This window comes from Poromitra crassiceps (assembly GCF_964638095.1).
Source record: "Poromitra crassiceps genome assembly, chromosome: 26".
Lineage (NCBI taxonomy): Eukaryota > Metazoa > Chordata > Actinopteri > Beryciformes > Melamphaidae > Poromitra > Poromitra crassiceps.
Genome location: NC_139640.1, coordinates 1,024,198 through 1,048,992, shown reverse-complemented (window position 1 = coordinate 1,048,992; position 24,795 = coordinate 1,024,198). Strand labels below are relative to the sequence as shown.

Below are 24,795 nucleotides of genomic sequence, written 5' to 3'. Positions count from 1 at the left end.
TGTGTGAGAGAGAGACATGGGAGTGGAGTCGCTCCGCTGCACAGCAGCAGCAGCAGCCGCCCTGTAGAGCTACAGTAGCATTCCATAGCGCGCTGTAGTCGAGCTAAAAGTGCAGGAAAACAAGAGAAACGAAAAAGAAAGGAGGAGCTGAGAGAGAGAGAGAGACGTGATTTACAGACTAGTGTTGAAGGGCTCAGGGCTGTGTGTGTTCTCACCATGTCCACACGGAAGAATCTCCCTTCAGCACCCAGCTGGACACGTATCAGTGAATACGGCCTTGGTTGCTCTAACACAGAATCACTCCCAGGCGCACGGATTTGGGGAAACGTAGATAGCTATAAACAACATAAGGGACAATGTGTTAGAATCTTGTTGTAGCTGTTATCTTTTGCCTGTCATCGTATCATAATCCTGGTCTGCTCTGTCCTTTTGAGTGAGCTAAAGAAATGGGTCCAATTGCCTTCAAGCAACGTCCAATCCGTGTGCGTTTATATGCAATTAAAACTGTCATGTACCGATGTGATATTAATTGATTCCCTTTGTATGCGAGACTCCTAGGTGATGAGTTGGGAGAATGATACTGCGAGGCGTAGAGGGTAGCGTATGGAATATATATAGGGCACGCCTGTGAGTTATGGAGTTGGTATGTAGGTTGTGTGGCACTAAAAGTCACCTTGGATAAGTGTGTCAACATAATGTAAAGTATCTTCTACCAGCGACAAATCTGATTTCCCCCTCTGGTGACATCACATCTGGGAGATATTCTTAGCAGTCCATCAGTCCTTTGGCAGAGTGAATAAGGACGTTGTGAAAGGTATGGATGAAGGACGTGGACCTTTTTGCAATCCTCAAAAATGTGTTTTATTAATTGTTTTATTATTATTATTAATTGTATTATATACATTTATATCAAACTAGTATCGCTGCTACCTTGTTTCAGCAAGTTTGGATGCTTTGGCTCTACCAAAAAAGGCCGGTATTTGTAGCCGTTGGTTCTTACGTCTTTTGCATTAGCCTGCTTGTAGTACCAGATAGGAAGGATTTACTACGTCTGGATAGTGTTGAGTAGGTTTTCCTTCAGAGAAAAGTATACTACAATGATATTTAAGTGTGTTCCCTTGATTTATGAAACTGCATTGTCCTAAGTGACAGACTCCACGGCACCCTGGTACCTCAACTAGGTTCAAAACAAATACAGTCTCGCAGAGCGACACCCTCTTTAATTATATACTAATTAGAGTCACAGACTCCCGTCCAATCAAGGCCAGCCTGTATCTACATTGTGAAGATCCCTTTTGATTCAGCCACAAGTCAAGAAGGGATGGTTCCACAAGGTCATCAAAAGCTAAAACCTTCCCCTGCACGACTCTAAATACACCACTCTTAAATACCCTTGAGCAAGGCACTTAACAGTAGAAGGCTGTGATTATATTTGGTAGTTCTCTGATGTGAATGATTATAAGTATAGTGCAGTGATACTCAACTTTTTTTTACAGTGCAAGATACCCGCTGAATAAGTGTCCAAATGTTCATGTCATTCTGGCCAATACTCCACTTCTGTTATAGCATTTCAGTCTGGAATATGGAATATCTTTCAATAATCTATGATTTAGCTGCTAAATTGTCAAATACAGCCGTCTGCAATACTGCAAATACTGTGCACAACATTGTCAGACTAAACTCCGGCTGACACCCCAAAAACCTACAATCCGCTACAGAAAAATGTATATTGATTGTTTATTAACTGGCCCCTGGCCTTCTATCATTTCACAAAAGTGGCCCCTGGGCAAAGCAAGTTGAGTATCCCTGGTATAGTGTGTTGCAGATAAAGAGCATGCTTGCTCAGTCAAACTTTCCTGGATTAATTCAAAGTAAAAAATAAAATAGAAAACGCATGCTCTCACATCTATAGTAAACAGGGCAGGAGCTTTGCAGATGTGAGGCAACTTGCAAAGCCTTTACCCATACAAAGGATGTGATGTATGTAATGGTTATAGACAACACGCTATGGCATCTTACATCTACAGGACCATGGGACAAGCAGCACCATTCACTAACCACCTAATCTAAACAGTGGCTAGACATAGATGATGTGTCATAATGCAGATATATTTCCACCACAGCTACAATGGAGTTTAACAGCTTTCAGCTTTCTAATACGTCAATAAACATGACATTTTGGTGTCAGACCCTCAGAATCAAGAAGGCATAGCTTTCCTTCTTGACTCATCATTTTACATCAATCTATCATACGGGGAGAAATCCATTGCAGAAGAGGTTTTCTCCACCCAAAATAGCCTCAATAGCCCAGAATGCAACACATAGCCCATAATGCAACACAGCCAAGTTGTGTTTTGCGGGGTGCATAGTGCGGTGCTTTTTATTTACATCCTCCATTATTATTGCTGTCATTATCACTACCAGTGCAGTGCCCATTCCCCCCATTCACCACCACCCCATGAACGCTCCCCCCCACCAACTGCACTCAGTCAGTCCCAAGTTTGAAGTTGATCCAACGAACGGTTCTCGAGATATGCGAAGGACAGACATACAGAAGTCGATCAGGCAGACAGTCCTGGAGATACATTACGTGAAAGCTGTGATCTTATTGGTTGAATTGCACAAAGTTTATCACTGCAATTTCTCAGGTTCCCAGCAATGCACCCGCCAAGTTTGAAGTCGATCGGGACGAATGGTTCTTGAGATAAACCGCTTTTTGTGTTGCCAGTAGGTGGCACTATAACTATGCATAAGTCCAAATTGCATGAAATGCGACAGCGCACTCCATCGGGTTCCCAGCAGCGCACTCCCCAAGTTTGAAGTTGATCAGATGAATGGCTATCGAGATAACCCGCTTTTTGTGTTGTCAGTAGGTGGCGCTATGCCGAATTGCACGGAATTCAGCTTCCTGCACTCCGTTGAGTCCCCCTAAGCGCACTCCCCAAGTTTGAAGTCGACCGGACGGAACGGTTCTCAAGATAAAACACTTTTTGTGTTGCCAGTAGGTGGCGCTATGCCGAATTGCACGGAATTCAGCACTGCACTGTGTCGAGTTCCCATCAGTGCACTCCCCAAATTTGAAGTCTCGAGATAAACCGCATTTTTGTTGCCAGTAGGTGGCGCTATGCCACATTGCACGAAAACAGGGCACTGCACTCCGTCAGGTCTTTATCGCACTCCCCAAGTTTGAAGTCAATCAGGCCAATGGTTCTCGAGATACGCGAAGGACAGAGAGATGGACAGAGAGACAAACACTACCGGAATTATAGTATACTTAAGCAATATAGCATGAGAGCCAGTGTGTTGTGGCAAATATATCCCGCTGCTCAGCAGTTATCCCACGAGGCCTGCGGCCTCGTGGGATAACAGCTGATCAGCGGGATATATGCCACAACACACGCAGCTTTTATAAAACGGTTTCCAAGTATGATAATATAATAATAATAATAATAATACTATAAGTCCGACTGGCATGGCATTCTGGTAGAGTCAGTTGAAACACTACTGTGAGGCGGGACCGCAAGAACGTGCGGGTGATTTGATTGGATCGTTCTGGAGACTGAAGTTGACATTGGCCAATCCTGGCGCTTGCTGAGAAGCTGAGAGCTTTCTGGAAAGCCCGACACGCAGCTCGAGCGCAGCGCTGCATTCTCAGCGCTTGCTGAGAAGCTGAGAGCTGAGAGCTGAGAGCTTTCTGCAAAGCCCGACACCAACTAACGTTACGGGGTTAAATGCGGGGTTAACAGCCTTTTTTTTGCAAAGAAGACATTAGCCCGCATCTATTCTTGTACAAAACATAATTTTCTGCGAAGTATTAGTAAAGTTATAAGCGAAGATCGATTCACAAGGATCTGACAGCTGTCTCCGCCATTTGTTTTTTCTACATTGTCATTTGAGGTAACCAAAGCCTTTTAGTAAGAGAGTTGCCATGGCAACTCATAACCCATGGCCATGGGTTATTGGAGTGGGTTACGGGATTTATACAATGGCTGTGAACCAATCAGATTGCTTGATTTGAGAGAGCCGTTTTATAAAGGTATATATATTATTATAGGTATATATAGTTTGAAATAGATCGGCTGAACGGTTCTCAAGATAAACCACTTTTTGTGTGGCCAATAGGTGGCGCTGTGCCGAATTGCACGAAATTTGGCAGTACACTGTGTCGGGTTCCCATCAGCGCATTCCCCAAAGTTGAAGTCGATCGGACTAACGGTTCTTGAGATAAACCACATTTTCTATGTTGCCAGTAGGTGGCGCTATGCCGAATTGCACGAAAACAGGGCACTGCACTGCACAATAGGGCACACTCCCAAAGTTTGAAGTCGATCCGACCAACGGTCCTCGATGGCATGCAGCAGATGATGCTCATCCATAAGCAGTGGTGGAAATGGCCAGGTTTTACTCTGGGAACCCTACTTAGACAGGATGGGGGTTCCCGGAAGTGGTGTTGCCCTAGACTAGAGGATATTATTTCTGAATGCGTGACTCATTATAGCTACGTAAAAATCTCTTAGAAATCTCACTTAACTAAGATCACTGAGCTCTACTGATTATTTCCCCTTGATTTTATTCATGACAGACTTGAATATTAATGCTGCTTGCTTTCTCCAACTATTCTCTGCTCCTTTCATGCTGCCCTCTCTCCAATGTTTACTTTACTGCCCCTCATTCTTGACCTCACCATTCACTCTCAACCCTCGACCTCAACTCTCGACCCTACTTACAGGAATGTTTACTTTTCTCACTTATTGTCACAGAGCTCAGCTGGGGCTTGAAGGAATGCAGAATTGAACACCGTCGATCCGACCAACGGTTCTCAAGATACGCAAAGGACAGAGAGAGAGACAGACGATCCTCCAATTATAGTATTATAGAAGATTGCTATTGTCTTGACCTCGTCTTGACCTTGACCTGGGTCTACTGGGCGAGGGTGTATGATGTGTGACAGACCCGAAACACCTTACGACCCCAGTTAACATCACTGATGACGCGTCCCAGCGCATGCTGAAGTATGTATTTGTAACATGCTGAAGTATGTATTTGTAACACTTGCTCTAGTCTTTCCACTATTTTAATACTTCCTATAAGCGGACAAATTAATTTCTCAGTGCTTCTTTACTTGGTTATGTCGCCAGCGGGTACATCCTTGGTGAAAACTCACCCTGACGAAATATGTATGTCTAACAGCAGCTATGCCTGAACAAAAGGGAAAGGCAGGCTCCTCATATGCAGTGACTGAGGCCATGTTCAGACTAGGAGGCCAAATCTGATTTGTGAACTTTAGTGACCTATTAATGACTTTATCCAGATTGGTTTTATGAGTCTGGACGCTCCAAGTCTGATTTGTGTCACTTGATGTGACTTGAGTGCGGACGCGCAGATCCACCAAATCTGATTTGAAGGTCACTCGGAACTCGCCATCAAATGCTTCTGCGCAGGAAAACCACGTCGCCAACGTACGCATTTACTGACGCCCACGTCGTTACCATAGCAACCCATGCAGATAGGCTGTTTAGGTCTGGACACACAGATTCGACTTGAGAATCAGATTTGTGGCAGTGCTACGGACACACTCCCAAATCAGATTTGGGAAACCAATCAAGATAATGATGATTAATGACTTTATCAGCAAATCAGATTTGCCTGTAATGTGAACATGGCCTCAGAGGTGTGCACCAATGCGAACCGATTTGTCTGTGGGACTCCCAAGCATTTCCTGACATAGGAGCTATCTCGTGTACTATCAAGAATCACAGGTACCATCATTATTTTAGTCTTGATGTCTCTGTGGCCTCAATACCAATAACCACCACCGCTTCTGCATCTGCTCCTTGTCTTTTTTTAATGTTGCATCATAAGCTTTTGATTAGTCTATCTAGTAATGTTGGGATTGCTTCTTCGGTTATGTATAACCTTTCGTTTGCTCTTGCTGTCCTTGACAATGGAGAGGCTCCTCAAACAATTAAGCTTAACTTTCATTCTAGCCCAATGCCAATTTAGCATAATTGTTCAATTTGTTCAGCAACTTTTCCGCACGTGTGTCACGGTATTACTGTAATGAAAGTCCAGTAAAGCACAATCACCGCTACCTATTTGTACACAAGTTCCATTTAATTTACAACAACCGCATTCATTTATGAGCATTTCATTTTCAATGATGAGGTGCACACTTATCCTCTGCAGCTGAGAGTTGGATCCCCAATGTGCATTGACTACTCTCACTACTTCCACCATCGCCCAGAGATGGGGACTTGAACTTGAGTTGCACTTAAGTCACACACACAGTGACTTGAGACTTGACTTGAGACTTGTCCTCAAAGACTTGAGACTTGACTTGGACTTGAGATTTGGGACTTGTGAAAAATCTTTATTTTTGTGTGTATTAACATTAAGGAGCTCTAATAATAATAATGTAATGTAATCAATGCTGATATTGTATGCTAAAAGATAAAGGAGTGAGGATAATACAGTACATGCTTTGAATCCCTTAGTTTTAGCTATGCAGTGTTCTAAGCAGACTGGATGATATGCAGCAGATGATAGGACGCTCATCCATAAGACACTTGACTTGGACTTGAGCTCAAAGACTTGAGACTTGACTTGGACTTGTAAAAAATGACTTGTGAGCATCTCTGCCTGATCGCCATGGGGATAAGTTCATTAATGGTCTTTAAAATAAAATGTTGTGCTCCAGGGTCTTGATATTGAGGTGCAGATTAAAAGCGGTAGTGCAGTCTGTCTAGACAGAGCCTTTGTTGCAAAGCCTGATTCAAATATATGTAGGTGCATGTGTTTAGTTTACAACAAGGCCTCAATATGCAGCTTTATACTCTTGGAATAACAGCCAGCATGGCAGGGCATCGTTAAATTTCAATAACAAACCCATTTTCACCAACGTCACTAAACATTGGCATATCCTTTTGTAAATCTGTTATTAATTTACCTTCTCAGCAACAGTGACCTGATATGATGAATCAGGGAAACAAGTAATCATAAATGAACTACTGAGAATAAAGAAATGTACGGCTACACTCTGTCTCCAAGCATCTAATGATAGCATCTTCCTCAAATGTTTTCCTAATGCTGCTAATATTTAACGTTCCAGATGATCGCCTCAGATGCGCCCATTAACTGCCCATTTAAAATGCGTGAATTCAAGTTTGAATATTTTCAGTTAGTGAGGGGCAGCCAGGGGATGTGTAGCCGTTTCTCTGAACCAGCAGTAACAAAGCTGCGGTTCAGGGCCCCATAGACGTCCTTGAGAGGTTTCCAGGAGGTGATCAGAAAAATTACTACTTAGCCTTATTGTTATTTAAGTGAATTAGAAGTTAGTAACTGAATTACTTTTCCGACCAGAGGTTTAACTCTTCCAGTTATCTCGGCAGGGTAGAGACAGACAGACAAGCTCTTCTCCCTGGAAACCCCTGTCACTGTAGCAGAGGAGGTGGGTATACTCTTGAGATAAAGCAGGTAGACTGTGGCCCCACCATCCTACATACTTGCATGGTAAGTAGGCTAATAGCTGAGCATACTCTCAATTCCCAGAAAAGAGGTAGATACCTTCTGTCTATACACCCACTTATACATTCAACTAATGGTCTGGAGTCTGGACACTACTGAATGAATGTCAAAACCAGGTCAAAACATGAATGAAATGCTGTTACTGCCACCTGCTGGAGCAGAGTGGCACTGCCCCCTTCTTATGCTCCCGAGTCCTGCATCAGTGCACCAGAGAGAAGCAGCAGCTGGCATCTCCTGTGTGTGAAATGCATTCGAGAAAACAAAACAACTGCTATTCTGAGAGTATTCACAATTTATTCTGCAAGAATAAAGTGACCATAATCTGTGGTTACAAAAGTTTATGTCGGTGATGTCGTGAGTGTATTATACCATTTATTTTGCATGTAATTACTGCAACTGATGTTTTTGTACACAAGGTTCATTGAGGCCTATACATTCGATCGCATGCATATTAACCAACATAATTCACAGCTAAACGTGGAAAAGAGCGCTATTAGCTTTGTTCGCACTTGACGGGCGTCTCATTTTCTCGAATAATAAAACAACACTGGGTAACATACAAAACAACAACAGCTAGCACAGTGAACAATAGTGTATTTATAATAGCCCAAAGGTAAAGAGTCATATAGGCAGATTCTCCCTCTTATGCACGCTTCTCATGTGCCTGCCGAGGGACTCCATCCATTTGAAGCATTTCCCACAGTAATTACACACAAACTGCTTTCCTTCTGTGTGAATCGTCTGGTGTCTGTTCAGAGCGCTCGTCGTCACGAACGTCTTCCTGCATATGTCGCATCTGTACGGCCTTTCCCCCGTGTGTGTCCTGATGTGCGCCGCCAGGTGGGAGCAATTGCTGAAACGTTTTTCACAGACAGAGCAACAGTACGGCTTCTCTTTGTTTTCCTCGCCGTTGATGTGGTACGGGTGGAAGGGTAAGGTGGGGTCTTGCAGACCTCCCTTCAGACCGGGAGGAGACGAGATGAACTCTTTGATGTCCGACTCCAGCCCCTCGAGCTGCTCTTCGTCGTGTCCCATCCAGAAGTCTCTGTGGACCTTCTGCTGCTCCTTCTTGACCTGCTGCGACGGCTCTGGATGCTCCTGCTCCATGCTGCTGCTGCTGCCGTCCTGTCGCCAGTGGGTGGATAGGGTAAACAGAAACGGTACTTGATGAGTAACCAGATGCGACTTATTAAAGCAGCTACGAGCAAGCTTTTCGATTGTTATTTCGATTGTCTAAATTTTATATCGATGCCTCATTTTACCTCTGATAGTAGACGAGACCAACGCCGAGTAGTCTCGCTTGAACCCCGAGTGAATCGGCCAGTGTTGTCTTGACGATTAGTCTGTCTGCGGCCGGGGCAGATCAGGAAGTGAAATGAAACGGTTTGCGGCAGCCACTTCGGCCATAACCACAAAATAACAAAATGACTTCCAAACAAACTGTTAGAATATAACGACCGAGAGATTTTGGCGAGAGTAGCGAGCCCCTGCATGGCGTTCTCCGTGTTTATGGTCTGTTGCTAGGCAGAGCGAAACGGTTGAAGGCAGTCAGCTGCCGTAAACCGTTTCGTTTCACTTCCGGGTTTGTCCGGCCCGCCGGTAGACAGACACAGACTCTATAATCATCAAGAGAGCAATCTCCGATTCACACGGCTTTGGTCTCAGCTACTATTATAGGTAAGATGTGATGCATCAATATTATAATTATACTGTTTAATAACAATCGAAAATCTTGCTCGTAGCTGCTTTAAGGTGACGGTATGATGGTGCGTTGCCGTTGTCACTGTCTTAACCCTGGAGCATAATGGTGCAAACGTTAGGTCATGAGATGGGTTTGGTTTGGATTAACTCCAGTAGAAAGATCCTCCAACATTCTAGTTAACGTTAACCTGCTTAATACGTAGGCTTATTCACCTTATGTTCAGACCTTACAGTGGACCAAATTCTTCCGGGTCCTTTTAACACTTCCGGCGGTCACGGCGCAAAATAAAAGAGTTGTTTTTGGAGCGGACAGTGAAGGGGTAAAATAAATAACGTAGCCTACTACTTTGAGCCGGTACACAGCAAGCAAGCGAGTATCCACTGGTCAGATAACGTTATCGTCGACAATGACGAGCACTTTCTTGTAAAACATACCTGGACTCCAACAAAGAAAGCTTCAGATAGTTTTCTCTCCTCCGAGGCAGCGCGATAGCAGCGCAAGCCATTAACGTCAATAAAGACCCGCAGACGTTAACGTAATTCCCTGGAATGCGAGACTTAACGAGCCAGTTACATGGCGTTGCATTCTTAGACATTGCCGTTTTCTTTTATTTGGTATGTTACATACAATTGGCTAAATTATTAGTTAATTCAGAGTTAGATGATATTGGAGCAGCGCAGCCATTTTTTATTTTATTTTATTATTATTTTTAGCCGGAAGTTTTGATACGGCCACACAACCAGGTCAAATGGGCGTGGCTACATAAGGTGAATAGACTTGCCCAATATTAAGCCCTTTTCAAACAGTTCCCAGTAAATTACTGGGACAAGACCACTAGTGATATTCAATATTCACACTCATGCGCAACATTCAGGGACATGTCTGGATAGATGGGACAAGCGCTTTTACAGTCCTATTAGCCCCAGAAGTGACCGTATATTATATTTCATATACTCGTGCAGTAGTTAGGGTCACATTAATTAACCAATTAACCAATAGGCAATAACCCCTTATTGACCATTGGAACGCTCTCCTACCCGTCTCCGACGTCCGATTGCAGATCCGAAGATATGATAGTCCCCCTATGGAAGCCAGAAATTTAGCCGGTGCTGTTAAAATGATACTGCTGCGTGAAACAACCGTTTAAAAGCAGTCTTTCCACAGCCTGTGTCGTATATTTAGGAGAGGAGAAGCTTCCTAGTGCCGACAGGAACCTTGGGAGTTTGAGTATTTCATGACATGTTTTGCTTCCCAGGTGCGCTGGATTTGCGTTGATCACTGACTGAGCCGCCGTCTCCGTGTGACTGCATGCGTTTGCTCGCCGCGTGCAAGCGGTGCACGATGATAGTGAGATCAAACACACCCTGCTGTAAATTCAGCGCAGGCTGTGGAAAGACTGCTTTTGAACGGTTGATTCGCGCAGCAGTATCAGGGCTTAAAATTTGGCGCGGGATTGCGAGAATCACGCATATTTTTGTCAATTCCCACAGATTTGTCATTTATAATGTGGGAGAAGTCACGCAATTGTTTATGCGCTGATGTTATGTTAAGCCAACGGTGCGGAACCAACGTTACGGAGAACTGGTCGGACACATTTGACGACAGACTGTTTTGCTGGCTGCTGAACGTTGCTTCAAGCGTAGCCTCCCCACTCGGCAAGCAGCAAACCGCTTCTTGTGACCAAATATCCACGCATTCAAAGAACTTCATACTCCCAGAGCTGGTGTAATCCATATAAAAAAAAACTCATGCTTTACCCGAAATGAAACGTCCAGGTTTTGTGTCGGTCGGTGGCTCCATAAGTTACAGTGGCTAACGGGAGCTAACGTTAAATTGCAGGGTAAGTCAGTCCCTCTATAAACCTTGATTGAAAAATGCTTCCACATGATTAAAGAAAAAATGTAATATGTTATGTAATACATAAAAACATCAGTCAACATCACATAATGTCTTTTCTTTAATCAGGTGGGAACATTTTCAATAAAGTGGAACGACACTGATAATGGTTTATAGTGGGACAGACTTCCCAGTTCCCATGCCTGCCCATTCACTTCAATAGAACTCTCCCCAATGCAAAATTCAAACCTCTTTGCCAGTAACATGACAGTAAGAAAGGCAGATGTAACCAAATCTAACTGACATCACTATTGTGAATGCAAAACAAAGAATACTTCTGATATAATATGATGTGAGTGTTTTAGTAGTGTATCACTCATACAAAAAATAAAGGCTTTGATAGAACCGAAAGCCTATGACTGCTTAGTCTGCAGATAAAAACACAATGACAAAAGCCATAGTAATTTAGACTCAGGTGTACATAAACTACAGGTGAACTATCTTTTTTAAATACAAAAATGTGAAATTATTATCGCTTATTGGACAGGAGAAGCAGATATTTGTCGGTTATAGTATCAGCTGAAAAAATCCCCCCCAAAGTCTATAGATCCCCCCCAAAATCTATAAATCCCCCCTATCTGAAGAACATAAGGGGGGTATTCCCCCCCAGTTTGCAAAGTGAATTTTAAGCCCTGAGTATCATTTTAACAGCACCGGCTTCCGTAGGAGGACTGTCATAATCTTCGGATCTGCAATCGGACGTCGGAGAGCGTTTTGAACAGCATTTTCCCCCTTATTGCCTATTGGAACGCTCTGTGACCCTAACTACTGCACAAGTATATTAAATAAAATATACGGAGTACAGTTAGTAGGGTAACTTCTGGGACTACAGTCGTCATATATGTGCAAGGGACAGTCAAGGGGAGGGGGTCTCAATACATAAATAGTATTATGTATTACTATAAATACATAGTAAATGTACTTGAGTACTACCCACCTCTGGCTGTGGCTCAGCAGGCTCCACTGCAGCCTGGACAGCAGCAGGGAGTGATTGATGGAGCTGCTGCTGCTGCTGGTGGTGGTGGTGGTGATGGTGGGAGTGCTGCTGCTGTGCTCCGGGACACCTAACGCTATCCGACCGAGGGACTACTAGGAAAAACACAACGGAGGAGATGACATTATTTGCCTATGCAACATAAAATAAAAAATAATTCAAAATCGCACGCAGTTTTGTTTTCACGCAGCGCCATAGCGCAGCAAAGCACATCATTAAAAAAAAAACCAACCTGACTTCAGAAGCTTCAGCTGCATCCGTAGACGACTGATTTCCAGGTCTTTTGACCGAGACATTTCTTCTTTGTATTCTGCTATTGTCTTTTCAACCGCTCCGAATATCTCCTCGGCCGCTGCTATCAATCTCTCATTGAGAAACGCTTTTAGTGACTGCATTTTGGCCATTTTCTCTGGGACAATTGATAGCTTTTGCTCACGCTGGCGATACGCAGGGTAGCTCTTGCGACTCCACTATGAGCGTCACGCTTCGCTTGTAAACACGGACATGAGAGACTGCCTGCCACGCAGAACAGCGAAGGTGCTGCACTATCGCCCCCTGCTGGAACGGGGTGGAAATAATACACAGTATTGTGTTTGGTTAACCTCGCGTCACCAGGCTCTTCTCGGCGAGAAAGAGCCTGGCTCCCGCCCACAATTGATTTTGTCACCCTACTGGTTCCGGCCTAGAGCCCGCCCTAGACCGGATGGCAGCGTTTCTAGCTCGTCAACTTTCACGTTAACTTGACAATTTGACCCAAGTATCAGAACGGCAAACAACAAAACAAAAGATGGACGTACCGAAGTTCTTTTAAAAACATTGCGGATTCACAATTTCACATCTTTTAAGCCAATACAGAAGCTTTGCATCAGACAATTAATCGAGGGAAGAGACATCAAGCTAACAGCAACACAGATGTTTTTTGGCGCACTGCCTTCCGGTGTTCATTCTGGTTCCGTGGTTTACGCCCCATGACAAAAAGCGGGGTGGAAGGTGCCCAGACTAGTGTTTGGTGGAAGTTCAGTGGTTGTGTCGACAGCAGTGTTGGGGGTAACTCATTACAAAAGTAACATATTACATGTAATATATTACTTTTAGCTGTAACTCAGTAATATAACTTATTACTTATAGGATTTCAGTAATATTATACCAGTTACTTTGTCAAGTAACTCAAGTTACAAATTGAGTTACATTTTATTAAATCACAGCACATATTTAAAAAAGATACAATCATTTCCTAATCAAACATCAAAGTGTTTTTATGCAAATAACCACTACAGATGACAATAACAAAGGAAAAGAATAACATTTAGAATTTTGGATTGTTTACACTGACTTCAAGGCGGTTGAAATTATTTTTCAGGATGGTTCCAGGTCGGCGATGTCATTCTGCTACTGCTGTTATTTTAGTGAAAGTAATGCAAAAGTAGTGTAATAAGTAACGAGTTACTCTACACAGACAGTAATTTTGTAAAGTAACTTATTACTTTCAAATGAAAGTAACTAGTAATATGTAGTATATTACATTTTGAAAGTAACTTGCCCAACACTGGTCGACAGACACAGTGAAAAGGTAAACCGGACAAAGGCAAATATGTGTCTCTAGATCTAATCTAGAGTTTACTGAAGACAAACAGTCTAAATGGAGTTTTGACTTCAACCTGAGCCAAACTGAACTCCAACTTAAAATGCCCTAAACACCAGTCTGAGGGAGAGACATTACACACCCACATTGCATCCAAACATAAATGGCAGAGGGAGCACAGACACTGCAGACAATACAGTTTAGTCTTGAATTTTATAGATAATGCAACTTAGGAGAGATTCAGTTGCATTATTATCCAGACTGGGCTGGTCATGGTGGGCACAGACTCAAGCAAGGGTGGCACCGAGTATGACATTCAGGAAGGATGTAGACAGGTCCCAGGTCAGAATACTGAATTCAGTCAGAATTCTGATTTTAAAGGGGACTTATGCCAATTTCCAGTCCTATATTTTATTATTTTATTCTGGGACTCCACTAGAGCAGCTTATGATTCACAGTTCAAAAAACTCTTAACCTTAATTGTCCTCGGGTCAATTTGACTCGGTTTCATTAGCCACTCACAAATAGTCTTATTCTGATATCTGCGCCTGTGAGTGCTTAGCACAGCTAGTTTTCTAATAAATGGCGCCTTGGCTGCTGTGAGTCAAACGATCCGGCCATTTCAGTTAAGTGCCAGGATAAATATAGCAAAGTCAAATGCCTCAGTGCACGGCTTTGTCTTAACAGGAGTTCACTTACTGTAACGTGACACCCTCTGTCCAGTCCTCAGAAGAATACCAGTGATTTTTGCCTTTTGTATGGGGGTTTGATATATTTTGGTATAAATCATCCCATTAACCCATTGATACCTGATGCAGCAGTTGTGTGTGTATCCCTTTAAGACCGCGAACCGCGGCCATGTGGTTCGCGGTCTTAAAGGGATACACACACCAATGAGGGATATACACGCAAATGCTGCATCAGGTATCAATGGGTTAATAATATGGAATACCACAGATTATGATTCCATCCCGGCCATAAACAAAACTGCAGTGACTAAAACAAACAAAAAAACTGAAGACGACACATTGAACCAGTCTCTATAACGGTTTATTATCATGTTTCCTTTACGGCCTTCCTCCCCATATCATACCCACCATCGGCCATGACACAAAACGATTCACATGAAATGGATACTTCCCTCTTGGCAAAAGAGCCAATACGGGAGTGGATCATGCACGTCTACAGGGGAGGCGTATGCCACAAAAACATCATAGTCACACACAAAGAGACACACTACAGTATATTACAAAGACAAAGTAAATGTGATCGACCATTAGCTGTGACACGACTATACACCAAAGTCCGTACGCTTTTCAAGTAAAGGCATGGGCCTGCGTGTCCACCTCGAGGTGTATTTGTCCTTACAGCTTTGAGCACTCGTGTGGATAGTTAGTACAGTATGCACACACGCTATCTCAGTGGACTTCACTCTTTTCAGTGCAGTGCATGTGCCAACCTGTCCCTTTTTTTCAAAATAAAATACCAAAAAACGAAGGGAATGACGTTACACAAATACGTGGAATAAAAAATAAAATAAACGGGGGAAGAGGACTGTTCTAAGTGCTGAGGTTAAGTGATTATGAAACTGAATCGAGTTGGTGGCCTCTGATCTGGCCCCGCGGTCTCTTTACACCTTGGCGTTGATGATGTCAACGAACTCCGCCTTGAGGGAGGCTCCGCCCACCAGGAAGCCGTCCACGTCCTTCTGGGAGGCGAGCTCCTTGCAGGTGCCACCCGTCACAGAGCCTGAGGAGACACAAGGACGCGGTGATGATGAGAGGAGGGATAGAGACACTGCGTAACGCGTCATCATTCAGGAGCTACGCCCAAGACGGGGGAAAACGGAAACCCCGCCTCCAATCCTGGCGTTCTCCTATGTCACGTGCATGGTTGCATGTTGCAGAAAAAGATCGTATATACGGAAGATGAACACTCCAACTTACTTCCTTGACAGCTAGAGCCACATTTTTCTTCTCGCCAATTCTCAATGGCTTCCTTGTTTTGCTCAGGAGTACAAAAAAACTTGAACTGGCGATTTTTTACATTTGTTGTCTGCGCGGCCCCACCACACAACAGCTTTTAGCTCTGTTTAATTCAAGGAAAATGACGCTGGTGTGTGGGAATGAACGGAGCTTTTCCCCCGTGATGGGCGTGGCCTATTTCACGCAGTGTCTCTATAACTGACCTCCATAGATGATCCTCACAGAGTTGGCCACAGCCTCGGACACGTTGGTCTTCACCCACTCCCTCAGCTTCGCATGGACCTCCTGGGCCTGAGAGATCACACAGGAAACACAACCACCATGGTGAGCTATGGAACCCTTTCACCACCAACATGGCCAACGTACTTCTGCTTCGTCGTAGAGATCAGTCAGTGGTTCTCAAACCGTTTCATGTCAAGGACCCCTAAACTGACACAAATTAGACCATGGAACCACATTTGATTTTGTCTCAGGGTCCCCCCGTCTGATAAGATTTTAGATTTTGTGATGACCCTCCCACTCTCCTGGCCCTGTCTTGCAGGAGCCTGGGCCCAGTTGCACAAAGCACCTTAGGTTAAAAGATTTCCCTTAGAGTCAGAGTTAAGGTGTCCATAAAATAGAATCGGCTGCACAAAACACCCTTACATCTTCTCCATAAGGTTAACCATTTGAAGGAAAACAAACACAAGATTTAAGGGTGTTTTGTGCAGCCGAGTCTATTTTATGGACACCTTAACTCTAAAGGTCCTTACACACCGAGCACGTTTTTTCCGTGCGATTAATTCGCACGTCAATAATATTTTCCGAACCTATATCAGTCAATGCAACCGTGCATACCAACGGCGAAGTTTCGCCCAGCGTTATTGCAGTGTTTATTTTTTCGAACCACGGTCGATTTATCAGAAATTCGCTTCCGACGTGTACACATCTGTGGCTGTGATTGACAGGTGGGTCAAAACTCGCATCGCAATTTCGTGCCGTATATTCGCATCGCTCTTGATGTGTAAGGACCTTAACTCTAAGGCAAATCTTAACCTAAAGTGCTTTGTGCACAGCCGTGTGGTCAGTGACACAATAAGAACACTTTTTATTTCACTGCATTCAGTAACACACTCAACAACACTCAGTCGTTTTGACTAAATCTGTCCACTAAGTTATCAATATAAAGACATCTGACATGGCGTATAACAATGCAGGTGTCGTCACCGAGATATCTTTCCGTTTCTGTAGTCAGACGACTGCATAAAAAGTATAATGAACAACTGATCGATGGTCACAAAATGCTAACTGGCTAAGAAGAATTTCTATGCAGTTAGCATTTTGACCCTCAATCAACGTCACTATATTCTTGCAGTCGTCTTGACAACAGAAAAGGAAAGATACGTCAGTGGAAACGCCTGTAATGTGTTATATGCTATGTTGAAACAACATACGTGATCACGGATAACAACCGAAAGTTGACTTTTTCACAACCCCCGAGCTAAATGTTCAGTCGTTTCCAACACTCACCTGCTGTGGGGAAGCGGTCTTGCCGGTGCCGATGGCCCACACAGGCTCATAGGCGAGCACCACCTTGCTCCAGTCCTTTACATTGTCTGGGAAAAGAGAGATATTGAACGTTTATTTAACGTCTATTTAACTCAAGTCTGTAAACCTCATGTAAATCCAACGTAAATTCATATTTATCATCCACAGAACACTTCACCACTCATGTACATATTGTATATATTTACTCGATTTGATTGCAACTTTGTGATTGTCTTTAGTTATCTTCCTACTTCTTATCTCTGTATATTGATGTGACCGCTACGCTGCATACAGACACTAAGACAAATTCCTCGTATGTAACTTGCATACTGTGGCAATAAAAGTGATTCTGATTCTGATATGATAAGACTTGAGGCGATATTTCACAACTTTTTTTGTGTGCTTTCCAGCATGGACATTCTCTCATTTAATTAAACAGTCAACCTTGTGATAAAAACTCCACCTGGAATGTGTATTACAACTATTCGACTCAGTCCATTCCCATATGATTCTATAGGCTGAGGCCACGTCTCGTCATAGACGCTGGTTAGCTGGCTCAGCCTGGCTGGGGGCGTGGTCAGGGTGGGGTAAAAACCCCAGTTCTATCCATTCAGCAAAGTTAGAATTTAGCTGATAGCCCAGCCCAGGCAGACACGATCAGGGATTTAACCACCGCAGTAAACGCACATCTGAGCAGACGTCTTGTGTTCTGCTCTAGAACCCCCAAACATGTAGTTTAGAGCCGCAGCACCGTCTTTTGGTGAGTCAGCCCATGAGATATATGGGCGGTTTTACCCCACTCGTGCGCCAGCCGTTTAACATTTTGTGGGCGTTCCCAGACATGCGGACTGTCTCTATGGTGGGATTGTCCATAGTTTGGTACCTGCGATGACTTTGGTCTGAGCGAAGACGACCTTCTCTGTGATGCCCGCCTCTCTCTCATCCAGCTTCTCGCCGATGCAGGCGATCACACAGAGACCGTTCTCCAGAGCGTGGGCCGTCTTCTGACCTATGAGCTATCAGAGAAAACACATCAGCATCTAATGACGTGGCGCTACAAAGCACAGACAGACAGTGTTGTTGTAGTCTATCCCACTCATTACTGTCAGGTTGAGCAGTCATGCGTAATGCATAATTATATTAACTATTACATCAGAGACAAGATCATGTAGGATTACCTCGTCACTCTCTCCGAAGACGTGGCGCCTCTCGGAGTGTCCCAGGATCACCCAGTTAACTCCGCAGTCCTTGATCATCGCAGGGCTGGAAATGGAAAATAGTCGTACATTAAAACACAAAATAAGGATAATCCACTTCAGTGACAGAGATAACTGAAATTGCGCTATAAATTACATATTTTCTAACATAATAAATGAACAGGATTTCATGCTGCTGGGGCTTTTTTCATAACCTTGCAAGCCGTACGATTTTGCGAGGTGATCACAGCATTTTGCATTAATTGCCTGCATCGTGAAGCTACTTTTCTGCATCTCGGGTATTTGCATGATGTGGTATTAGGAGCTCTTTCCATGCAACCATATTTATAGAGCATCATGACTGACTGTGTTCCTCTAATGGGTGCAGACCCTACCTGGTCTCCCCAGTGAAGGCCCTACCTGGTCTCCCCAGTGAAGGCCCTACCTGATCTCTCCAGTGAAGGCCCTACCTGATCTCTCCAGTGAAGGATCTACCTGGTCTCCCCAGTGAAGCCCTACCTGATCTCCCCAGTGAAGGCCCTACCTGGTCTCCCCAGTGAAGGCACCCTTGGCAACTTTGTAGCAGTTCTGAGCGGCCACACCAATCTTGGCATCCAGCGTGGACCTGGCAAAGTCCAGGTAGATGGTTGGGGCACCACACACCACCTCTGTGAGAGGGAGAAAAGAGCACTTAGATTCCCTGGAGCTGGCAGGGGAGAGTCTTGCTCAAATACTCTTCAGCTGGGTGAATACTTGCACACACAAAAAAATGGGGGGCTTGAAACCGTGTCTGCCAGTTGAGGGACAGTCTCTCTAACCCCTGGCCTGGACCACACTGCCGCCTGCCTGAACTCTTACCACATACAAGTCTAAGTACTTGCACAACTTTTCCAACAGCAACGCTAATGCGACGATGCCATGGTCCTCCAACAAATTTACAGTCTTGGTGATCTTGATACTAAGAATAAAATTTAAAAAATAAATCAAAACAAAAATCAAGAAAACATCAGCGATTACTACTTAGGGTTGCTAAATATGTTCATGATATATCTGTTAGAATTCATAGAAACTGCAATGTTGTAGCTGCACTGTGTTACTATCAAGATCAAATGTTTGCACTGCAGAAGACCTAATATTTATAAACGTGTGAACATTTAGAAATATCTGCACATTTATCTCTCAACCTTCGATTTCTCCTGAGTCAACAGGAGTACATTCTCCACAGTTCAAGCAGAGTACAGTAACAGGGTATATGCAGCAATCCTGAACTTAAATTCAATACTTTTCGAGACCTTTTTCAAGACCCTTCCAATACATTTCAAGACCCCATCGCCACTTCGAGCGGTAACCCGGTTACAATCAGCGACAACCCTTTAACTAACACTTACTATACATTTTGAGTTTGAGATTGCAAAACTAAATGGTCTTAGTTTGCCATAACTTCTATGCACTGTATCAATACACTGTAATATGCCGCATCGCCATATTACCATATCCAACATCTAAGACCATACTGTATATCAGGCCTGTTGCTCTTTGAAGTCGGGATAATATGGATAAATAATTCCATATTTCGCTCTCTGTGCATGTCCAAGACAAGACCGGACAAGACTGCATGCGCTCACATGTTCGTTGTGTTGAAGCTCTGAATGAGTGAAAGAGAGGGGGGGGGGGACGCCCACGGCAGGGAGTTAAAGCAGAGCACCACTTGGCGCACACCCCCACACGGACACACTGTCACATGCATGCAACGTTACATTATTTATTTTAAAAGCATGCAAATTATTTTTAACTCAGCGCAAATGAACGTCATGAAAACATATCTATTCACATCGAAAAAAATAACACATTTAAAGAGTCTCTGAAATTGACCTAAGACTTTTTAATACTTTTCAAGGGTCTTGATTTTCCCTAAATTGATTTCTCAACTTTTAATACTTTTCAAGACCCCGCGGATACCCTGAGTAAGTCAAGACACTGACATTCACAATGTAACTATATCTTGAGGTTACAGGAGTCTATATTAAACACCTCATGTCACTGTGGGTTTGGTAAAGGTCATTTATCCCGGGCCATAGACCGTCCCCTCTGCATAAAGGTTGGAGTTCAATCTCCGAAAGGTCGCCTGCATGGCTGCATTCTGCAGGGGTCAAACAGGAGGCAGCAGCTCAAGTTCAACGGTCAACAAAAAGTTATATCCTACATGTTAACATCTGGGATGAAAACAGCTCAACTTTGACATTAACGTCTATGGAGAAACCAATGGGGAAAGTCTGCTCGACTTTCTGATCTGGCACAGAAACTCTAGCCTACTGTTTTTGCGTCACACACTGTTGAGCCAGAGTTGTAGGGGGCGGATCTTTTAATGGAGCCAGGTCCAAGCTCCAAAGATAGTCAATATCAGTCATTCTGAACCTTTTTGATATCAACTAGGACGAACCCCTCTGTTAATAGGCTGCGCATTAGGGCCACAGACCCCCCTGTTGGATGAGATCTTCTATCTCATACCCAAATCTGATCATATTTTTTATTGACAGATATGATTTTGTCCAGAATTCCATGGCTGTCTTTATTGTAGGTAGAGAGATAACAGCGAAACTATTCACAGAACATCCATTCTTCTACATAATCTAATTGTGTGAACTTAATTAAATAACGGTGAAGTTGAACAATTAATCAATTTGTTGGGGACCCCTGGTGGGCCCCGGACACCACGTTGAGAACCATATGTTAGACGTAGATCGAAGCCCCCGACGACTGTGCTCAATCGGGGTGTGCACTGTGAACAAGACCACAGTTGCATAAGAGGATATTGGCAGAGGTCAGTGATGACTGCGGAAGCGGGCCATCATGTGACATGCACTGAATAAAAAAATAATTATTAATATAATAGGCCTACTGCAGCGGCGTGCAGTTGGTTGCCAGTTTGTAGGACGCGAAGTGCAACAGGGCAAATGTCTATCCCACGGATTCACATTGACATTTCCGCCCAGCGATCGGATCACCCTTTCACAGCTGCGGCTTGTTGGTTGGCTGAAGGGCTACGTGCAGCTTCAAACGCACACATAACACAAACACTAGCTGCAAATCCAATGAGCGTCCATGATCTGTCCGTGCAATTCTCTATTCGGGGTCTTCTTGTGTAAGCTCGGGTGACGTGGGGAAAGGAAAGGACTGCACCGCTCGCTCTAAACACTGCGATGTAACTTAATTAATTAAGGTATTAATTAAGCCAGACGGTATAAGCAGATAAAACGATGAAGCAGATGCGGTGATGCTACGATCACATTCATTCATTGAACCACAGAGCCATTTTGACGATTGATGGATGGAGTAGGCTAAACGCTTGTTACAGAATTAACTTTAAAGAAGAAAAATTACAACAAGCATCGTGTTTGGAAATGTGATTATCAACTAAGCACTAAATGTTACATGATCAAAGGAGTGCTGGTTACGAAATGTTCCAATTCACGTACCGACGTTGGGATCCAGCGTGGCGGTGTTCATGATCTTCATGAGCTCGCCGAGGCTTTTCTTGTCCCCGTTCATCTTCCAGTTTCCACCAACGAAGAATTTCCTGCTCATGATTGCGGTTGTGTGGGTGCTTGCTGGGCCTTCAAAACGGTGCCGACAGTCCAACAAGGTCTACTATCATCTGGGGCAAGAGAGCGGACGTGCAGGAGCTACGGAGTGCATTTATGAACAGAGGAAATTATAACCCCTCCTTTCCGCAAGCGTTATTGGTTGGTGGCGACACGCCCGCACAAGCGTTTCCCCATTTTGACAAGAAGGGGAGGAGCAAATGTCATGGTGCCTTCAAGTTCCCTCCGTAAGCTTCTTCGTGTTTTTTGTGTGTTATTAACTGGCCAACTCAGCTCACCTGTGGCCTCCCTCCTCCACTCTGGAGCATATTGGGCTCCTCTGGCTCCTCCACTCTGTAGCTCTCCATGGTGCTGAACATGTCTTGAGTCATTTTGGCCACTAATTTGCCAGTTTTGCGCACTAGGCATCTCGTGCGCTACACACGCTCGATTCCTAGGCTCGCCCGCTGCGTGGGCTCACTAGCTCGGCCGTTGCGCGGCCTTGCCCCCAGCTCGGCTGCTGCGTGGCACTCGAACAATTGTGACGTCAGTGATGATGTCATAGGCATTGTGACATCATCACTGATTATGTCATAGACATTGTGACATCATCGTCTATGACATCATCAGCAATTGTGGTTTTTGGTTACAGTCGAGCAAATGTGACATCAGTGATGTCACAATGTCTATGATGATGTCACAATGTCTACGACATCATCAGTGACATCAGGATGATGTCATCAGTGACATCACAATTGCTCGAGTGTAACCAAAAACGTGACCAAAACATGACCAAAATTGCAGAACCCACTTACTCCCTTTTATATAAGGATTTATTACCTAAATTCAAAAATCTGGCTCAGTTAGGTCACAGTACACACAGGGGTGCTCTTTAGACTTGCTCAAAGATTCAGCGCGATCGCATGTAAAACGGCATAGCTGTGGCTATTCTGTTTAGTGTATTCAATTCGATTCAATTCAAAATTCAATTCAATTCAATTCAATTCAATTCAATTCAATTCTTTATTTCAGACCCAAAGGAGGTCCATAGCACAATAGAAACAGCACAGTAGCCTACAAGAAATAAGGCATACAAGAAATAATAATAAAAAAAGAGCATTCCACAAAGATCAGGTTCTAAACAAACATGTGCGCCAATGGTTCCACAATCTAGGAGAACCGGACAGAACTAACTGCGTATGGGGTTGGTTATGTAGGCTATTGATTTTTCACTGTATTGAACTTTTTTATTCATTGGGTGCGGTTACACAAACTCTACCGGTCCTGAGCTCAACAGTGACCGCCCTCGCAGTAAGCTCCGTCGCTGGAAGCTTGCTGACGTCGACGGTGGGTCTGACCATAGAGACAATATACCCAACATGCATTTCGCTATAAAACCTTTCTCATAGATGTAGGCTACTTGACTTTAAAGCGGTTTAATTGGACGTTTATTGTAAAATAACCATAGGCTATCCTACTTGTAATTTTCTACTATTGCTTTACTTGGGTAGTTTTATAGGATAATAGGGAAATTATGAAACACCGTAACTGAGAGTTGTATGTCGAATATACAGGTAGGAAGAAGACTGAATGGGCTGTAGGAATTTTGCTCTTTAGTTTTTTTCAAGTAGGCTTCTTATAAATAGAAGCCCCCACAAATTGTTAAATGGAAAACCTCCGCCCGAGTCTGGTGCAGCATGTCTGAGCGTGAGCGCATAATGTGTTTGAAATAGTCAATTAATTAGAGATCAAATACCAAAACGATCGGCGTAGCCTACATTAAGCAGATGACCATAATTAATGCTACGCTATTGTTTGTACCGTTCCTAAATATTCAATGTAGATAGATAGATAGATAGATAGATAGATAGATAGATAGATAGATAGATAGATAGATAGATAGATAGATAGATAGATAGATTCTAATCAAAAGAGAAATACTGCTGTAAAGTGGAGTGGATTTGAAATTGTTGTTCATCCATCTCGCCACATGGGGGCCACAATATACCCAACATGCATTTCGCTATAAAACATTTCTCATAGATGTAGGCTACTTTACTTTAAAGGCGTTTGATATGACGTTCATTGTAAAATAAGCATTAGGCTATACTTGTCATTTTCTACTATTGGTTTACTTGGGTAGTTTTATAGGATAATAGGGAAATTATGAAACACCGTAACTGAGAGTTGTATGTCGAATATACCGGTATGAAGAAGACTCAATGGGCTGTAGGAATTTTGCTCTTTAGTTTTTTTCAAGTAGGCTTCTTATAAATAGAAGCCCCCACAAATTGTTAAATGGAAAACCTCCGCCCGAGTCTGGTGCAGCATGTCTGTGTGTGAGCGCATAATGTGTTTGAAATAGTCAATTAATTAGAGAACTGCTAGAGATCAAATACCAAAACGATCGGCGTACGTTAACGTGGCAGATGACCATAATTAATGCTATGCTATTGTTTTCTACCGTTCCTAAATATTCAATGTAGATAGATAGATAGATAGATAGATAGATAGATAGATAGATAGATAGATAGATAGATAGATAGATTCTAATCAAAAGAGAAATACTGCTGTAAAGTGGAGTGGATTTGAAATTGTTGTTCATCCATCTCGCCACATGGGGGCATTTACACCAGAGCGACCATAGATTAGCCTGCCCTACAATATACCCAACATGCATTTTGCTATAAAACATTTATCATAGATGTAGGCTACTTTACTTTAAAGGCGTTTGATTTGACGTTCATTGTAAAATAAGCATTAGGCTATACTTGTCATTTTCTACTATTGGTTTACTTGGGTAGTTTT

The 24,795-nt window shown here is 43.4% G+C and overlaps 2 protein-coding genes across 3 annotated transcripts; both read right to left on the bottom strand.

Moving 5' to 3' along the window:
- Nucleotides 1-7,875: 7,875 nt before the first annotated feature.
- On the bottom strand, nucleotides 7,876-12,542 carry LOC310798738 (uncharacterized protein). Of its 2 annotated transcripts, none has more exons than XM_083661291.1 (3): nucleotides 12,349-12,542; nucleotides 12,060-12,211; nucleotides 7,876-8,649 (listed from the first exon to the last, which is right to left on the bottom strand). In XM_083661291.1, exons 1-3 carry the CDS (start codon nucleotides 12,518-12,520, stop codon nucleotides 8,146-8,148), a joined length of 828 nt encoding a protein of 275 aa, XP_083517417.1. In that variant the 5' UTR covers nucleotides 12,521-12,542; the 3' UTR covers nucleotides 7,876-8,145. The 2 variants fall into 2 exon arrangements, with proteins under 2 accessions (XP_083517417.1, XP_083517418.1); XM_083661292.1 differs by having other exon boundaries at nucleotides 12,060-12,208.
- Nucleotides 12,543-14,743: 2,201 nt separating this feature from the next.
- On the bottom strand, nucleotides 14,744-22,069 carry tpi1b (triosephosphate isomerase 1b). Its single transcript, XM_083661341.1, has 7 exons — nucleotides 21,883-22,069; nucleotides 18,951-19,074; nucleotides 18,389-18,473; nucleotides 18,094-18,226; nucleotides 17,193-17,278; nucleotides 15,887-15,974; nucleotides 14,744-15,447 (listed from the first exon to the last, which is right to left on the bottom strand). Exons 1-7 carry the CDS (start codon nucleotides 21,989-21,991, stop codon nucleotides 15,329-15,331), a joined length of 744 nt encoding a protein of 247 aa, XP_083517467.1. The 5' UTR covers nucleotides 21,992-22,069; the 3' UTR covers nucleotides 14,744-15,328.
- Nucleotides 22,070-24,795: the final 2,726 nt, after the last annotated feature.

Bases quoted from the DNA above. Each gene is read 5' to 3' on its own strand.
- LOC310798738 (XM_083661291.1), bottom strand. From the start codon at position 12,520: ATGGCCAAAATGCAGTCACTAAAAGCGTTTCTCAATGAGAGATTGATA. The intron at 12,212-12,348 runs GTTGGTTTTTTT...TGTTTTTCCTAG, and splicing joins GCTGAAGCTTCTGAAGTCAG to TAGTCCCTCGGTCGGATAGC. The intron at 8,650-12,059 runs GTGGGTAGTACT...CACTGGCGACAG, and splicing joins CTGCTGAGCCACAGCCAGAG to GACGGCAGCAGCAGCAGCAT.
- tpi1b (XM_083661341.1), bottom strand. From the start codon at position 21,991: ATGAGCAGGAAATTCTTCGTTGGTGGAAACTGGAAGATGAACGGGGAC. The intron at 18,474-18,950 runs GTAGGGCCTTCA...TTCCATTTCCAG, and splicing joins GCCTTCACTGGGGAGACCAG to CCCTGCGATGATCAAGGACT. The intron at 18,227-18,388 runs GTAATCCTACAT...TTTCTCTGATAG, and splicing joins TCTTCGGAGAGAGTGACGAG to CTCATAGGTCAGAAGACGGC.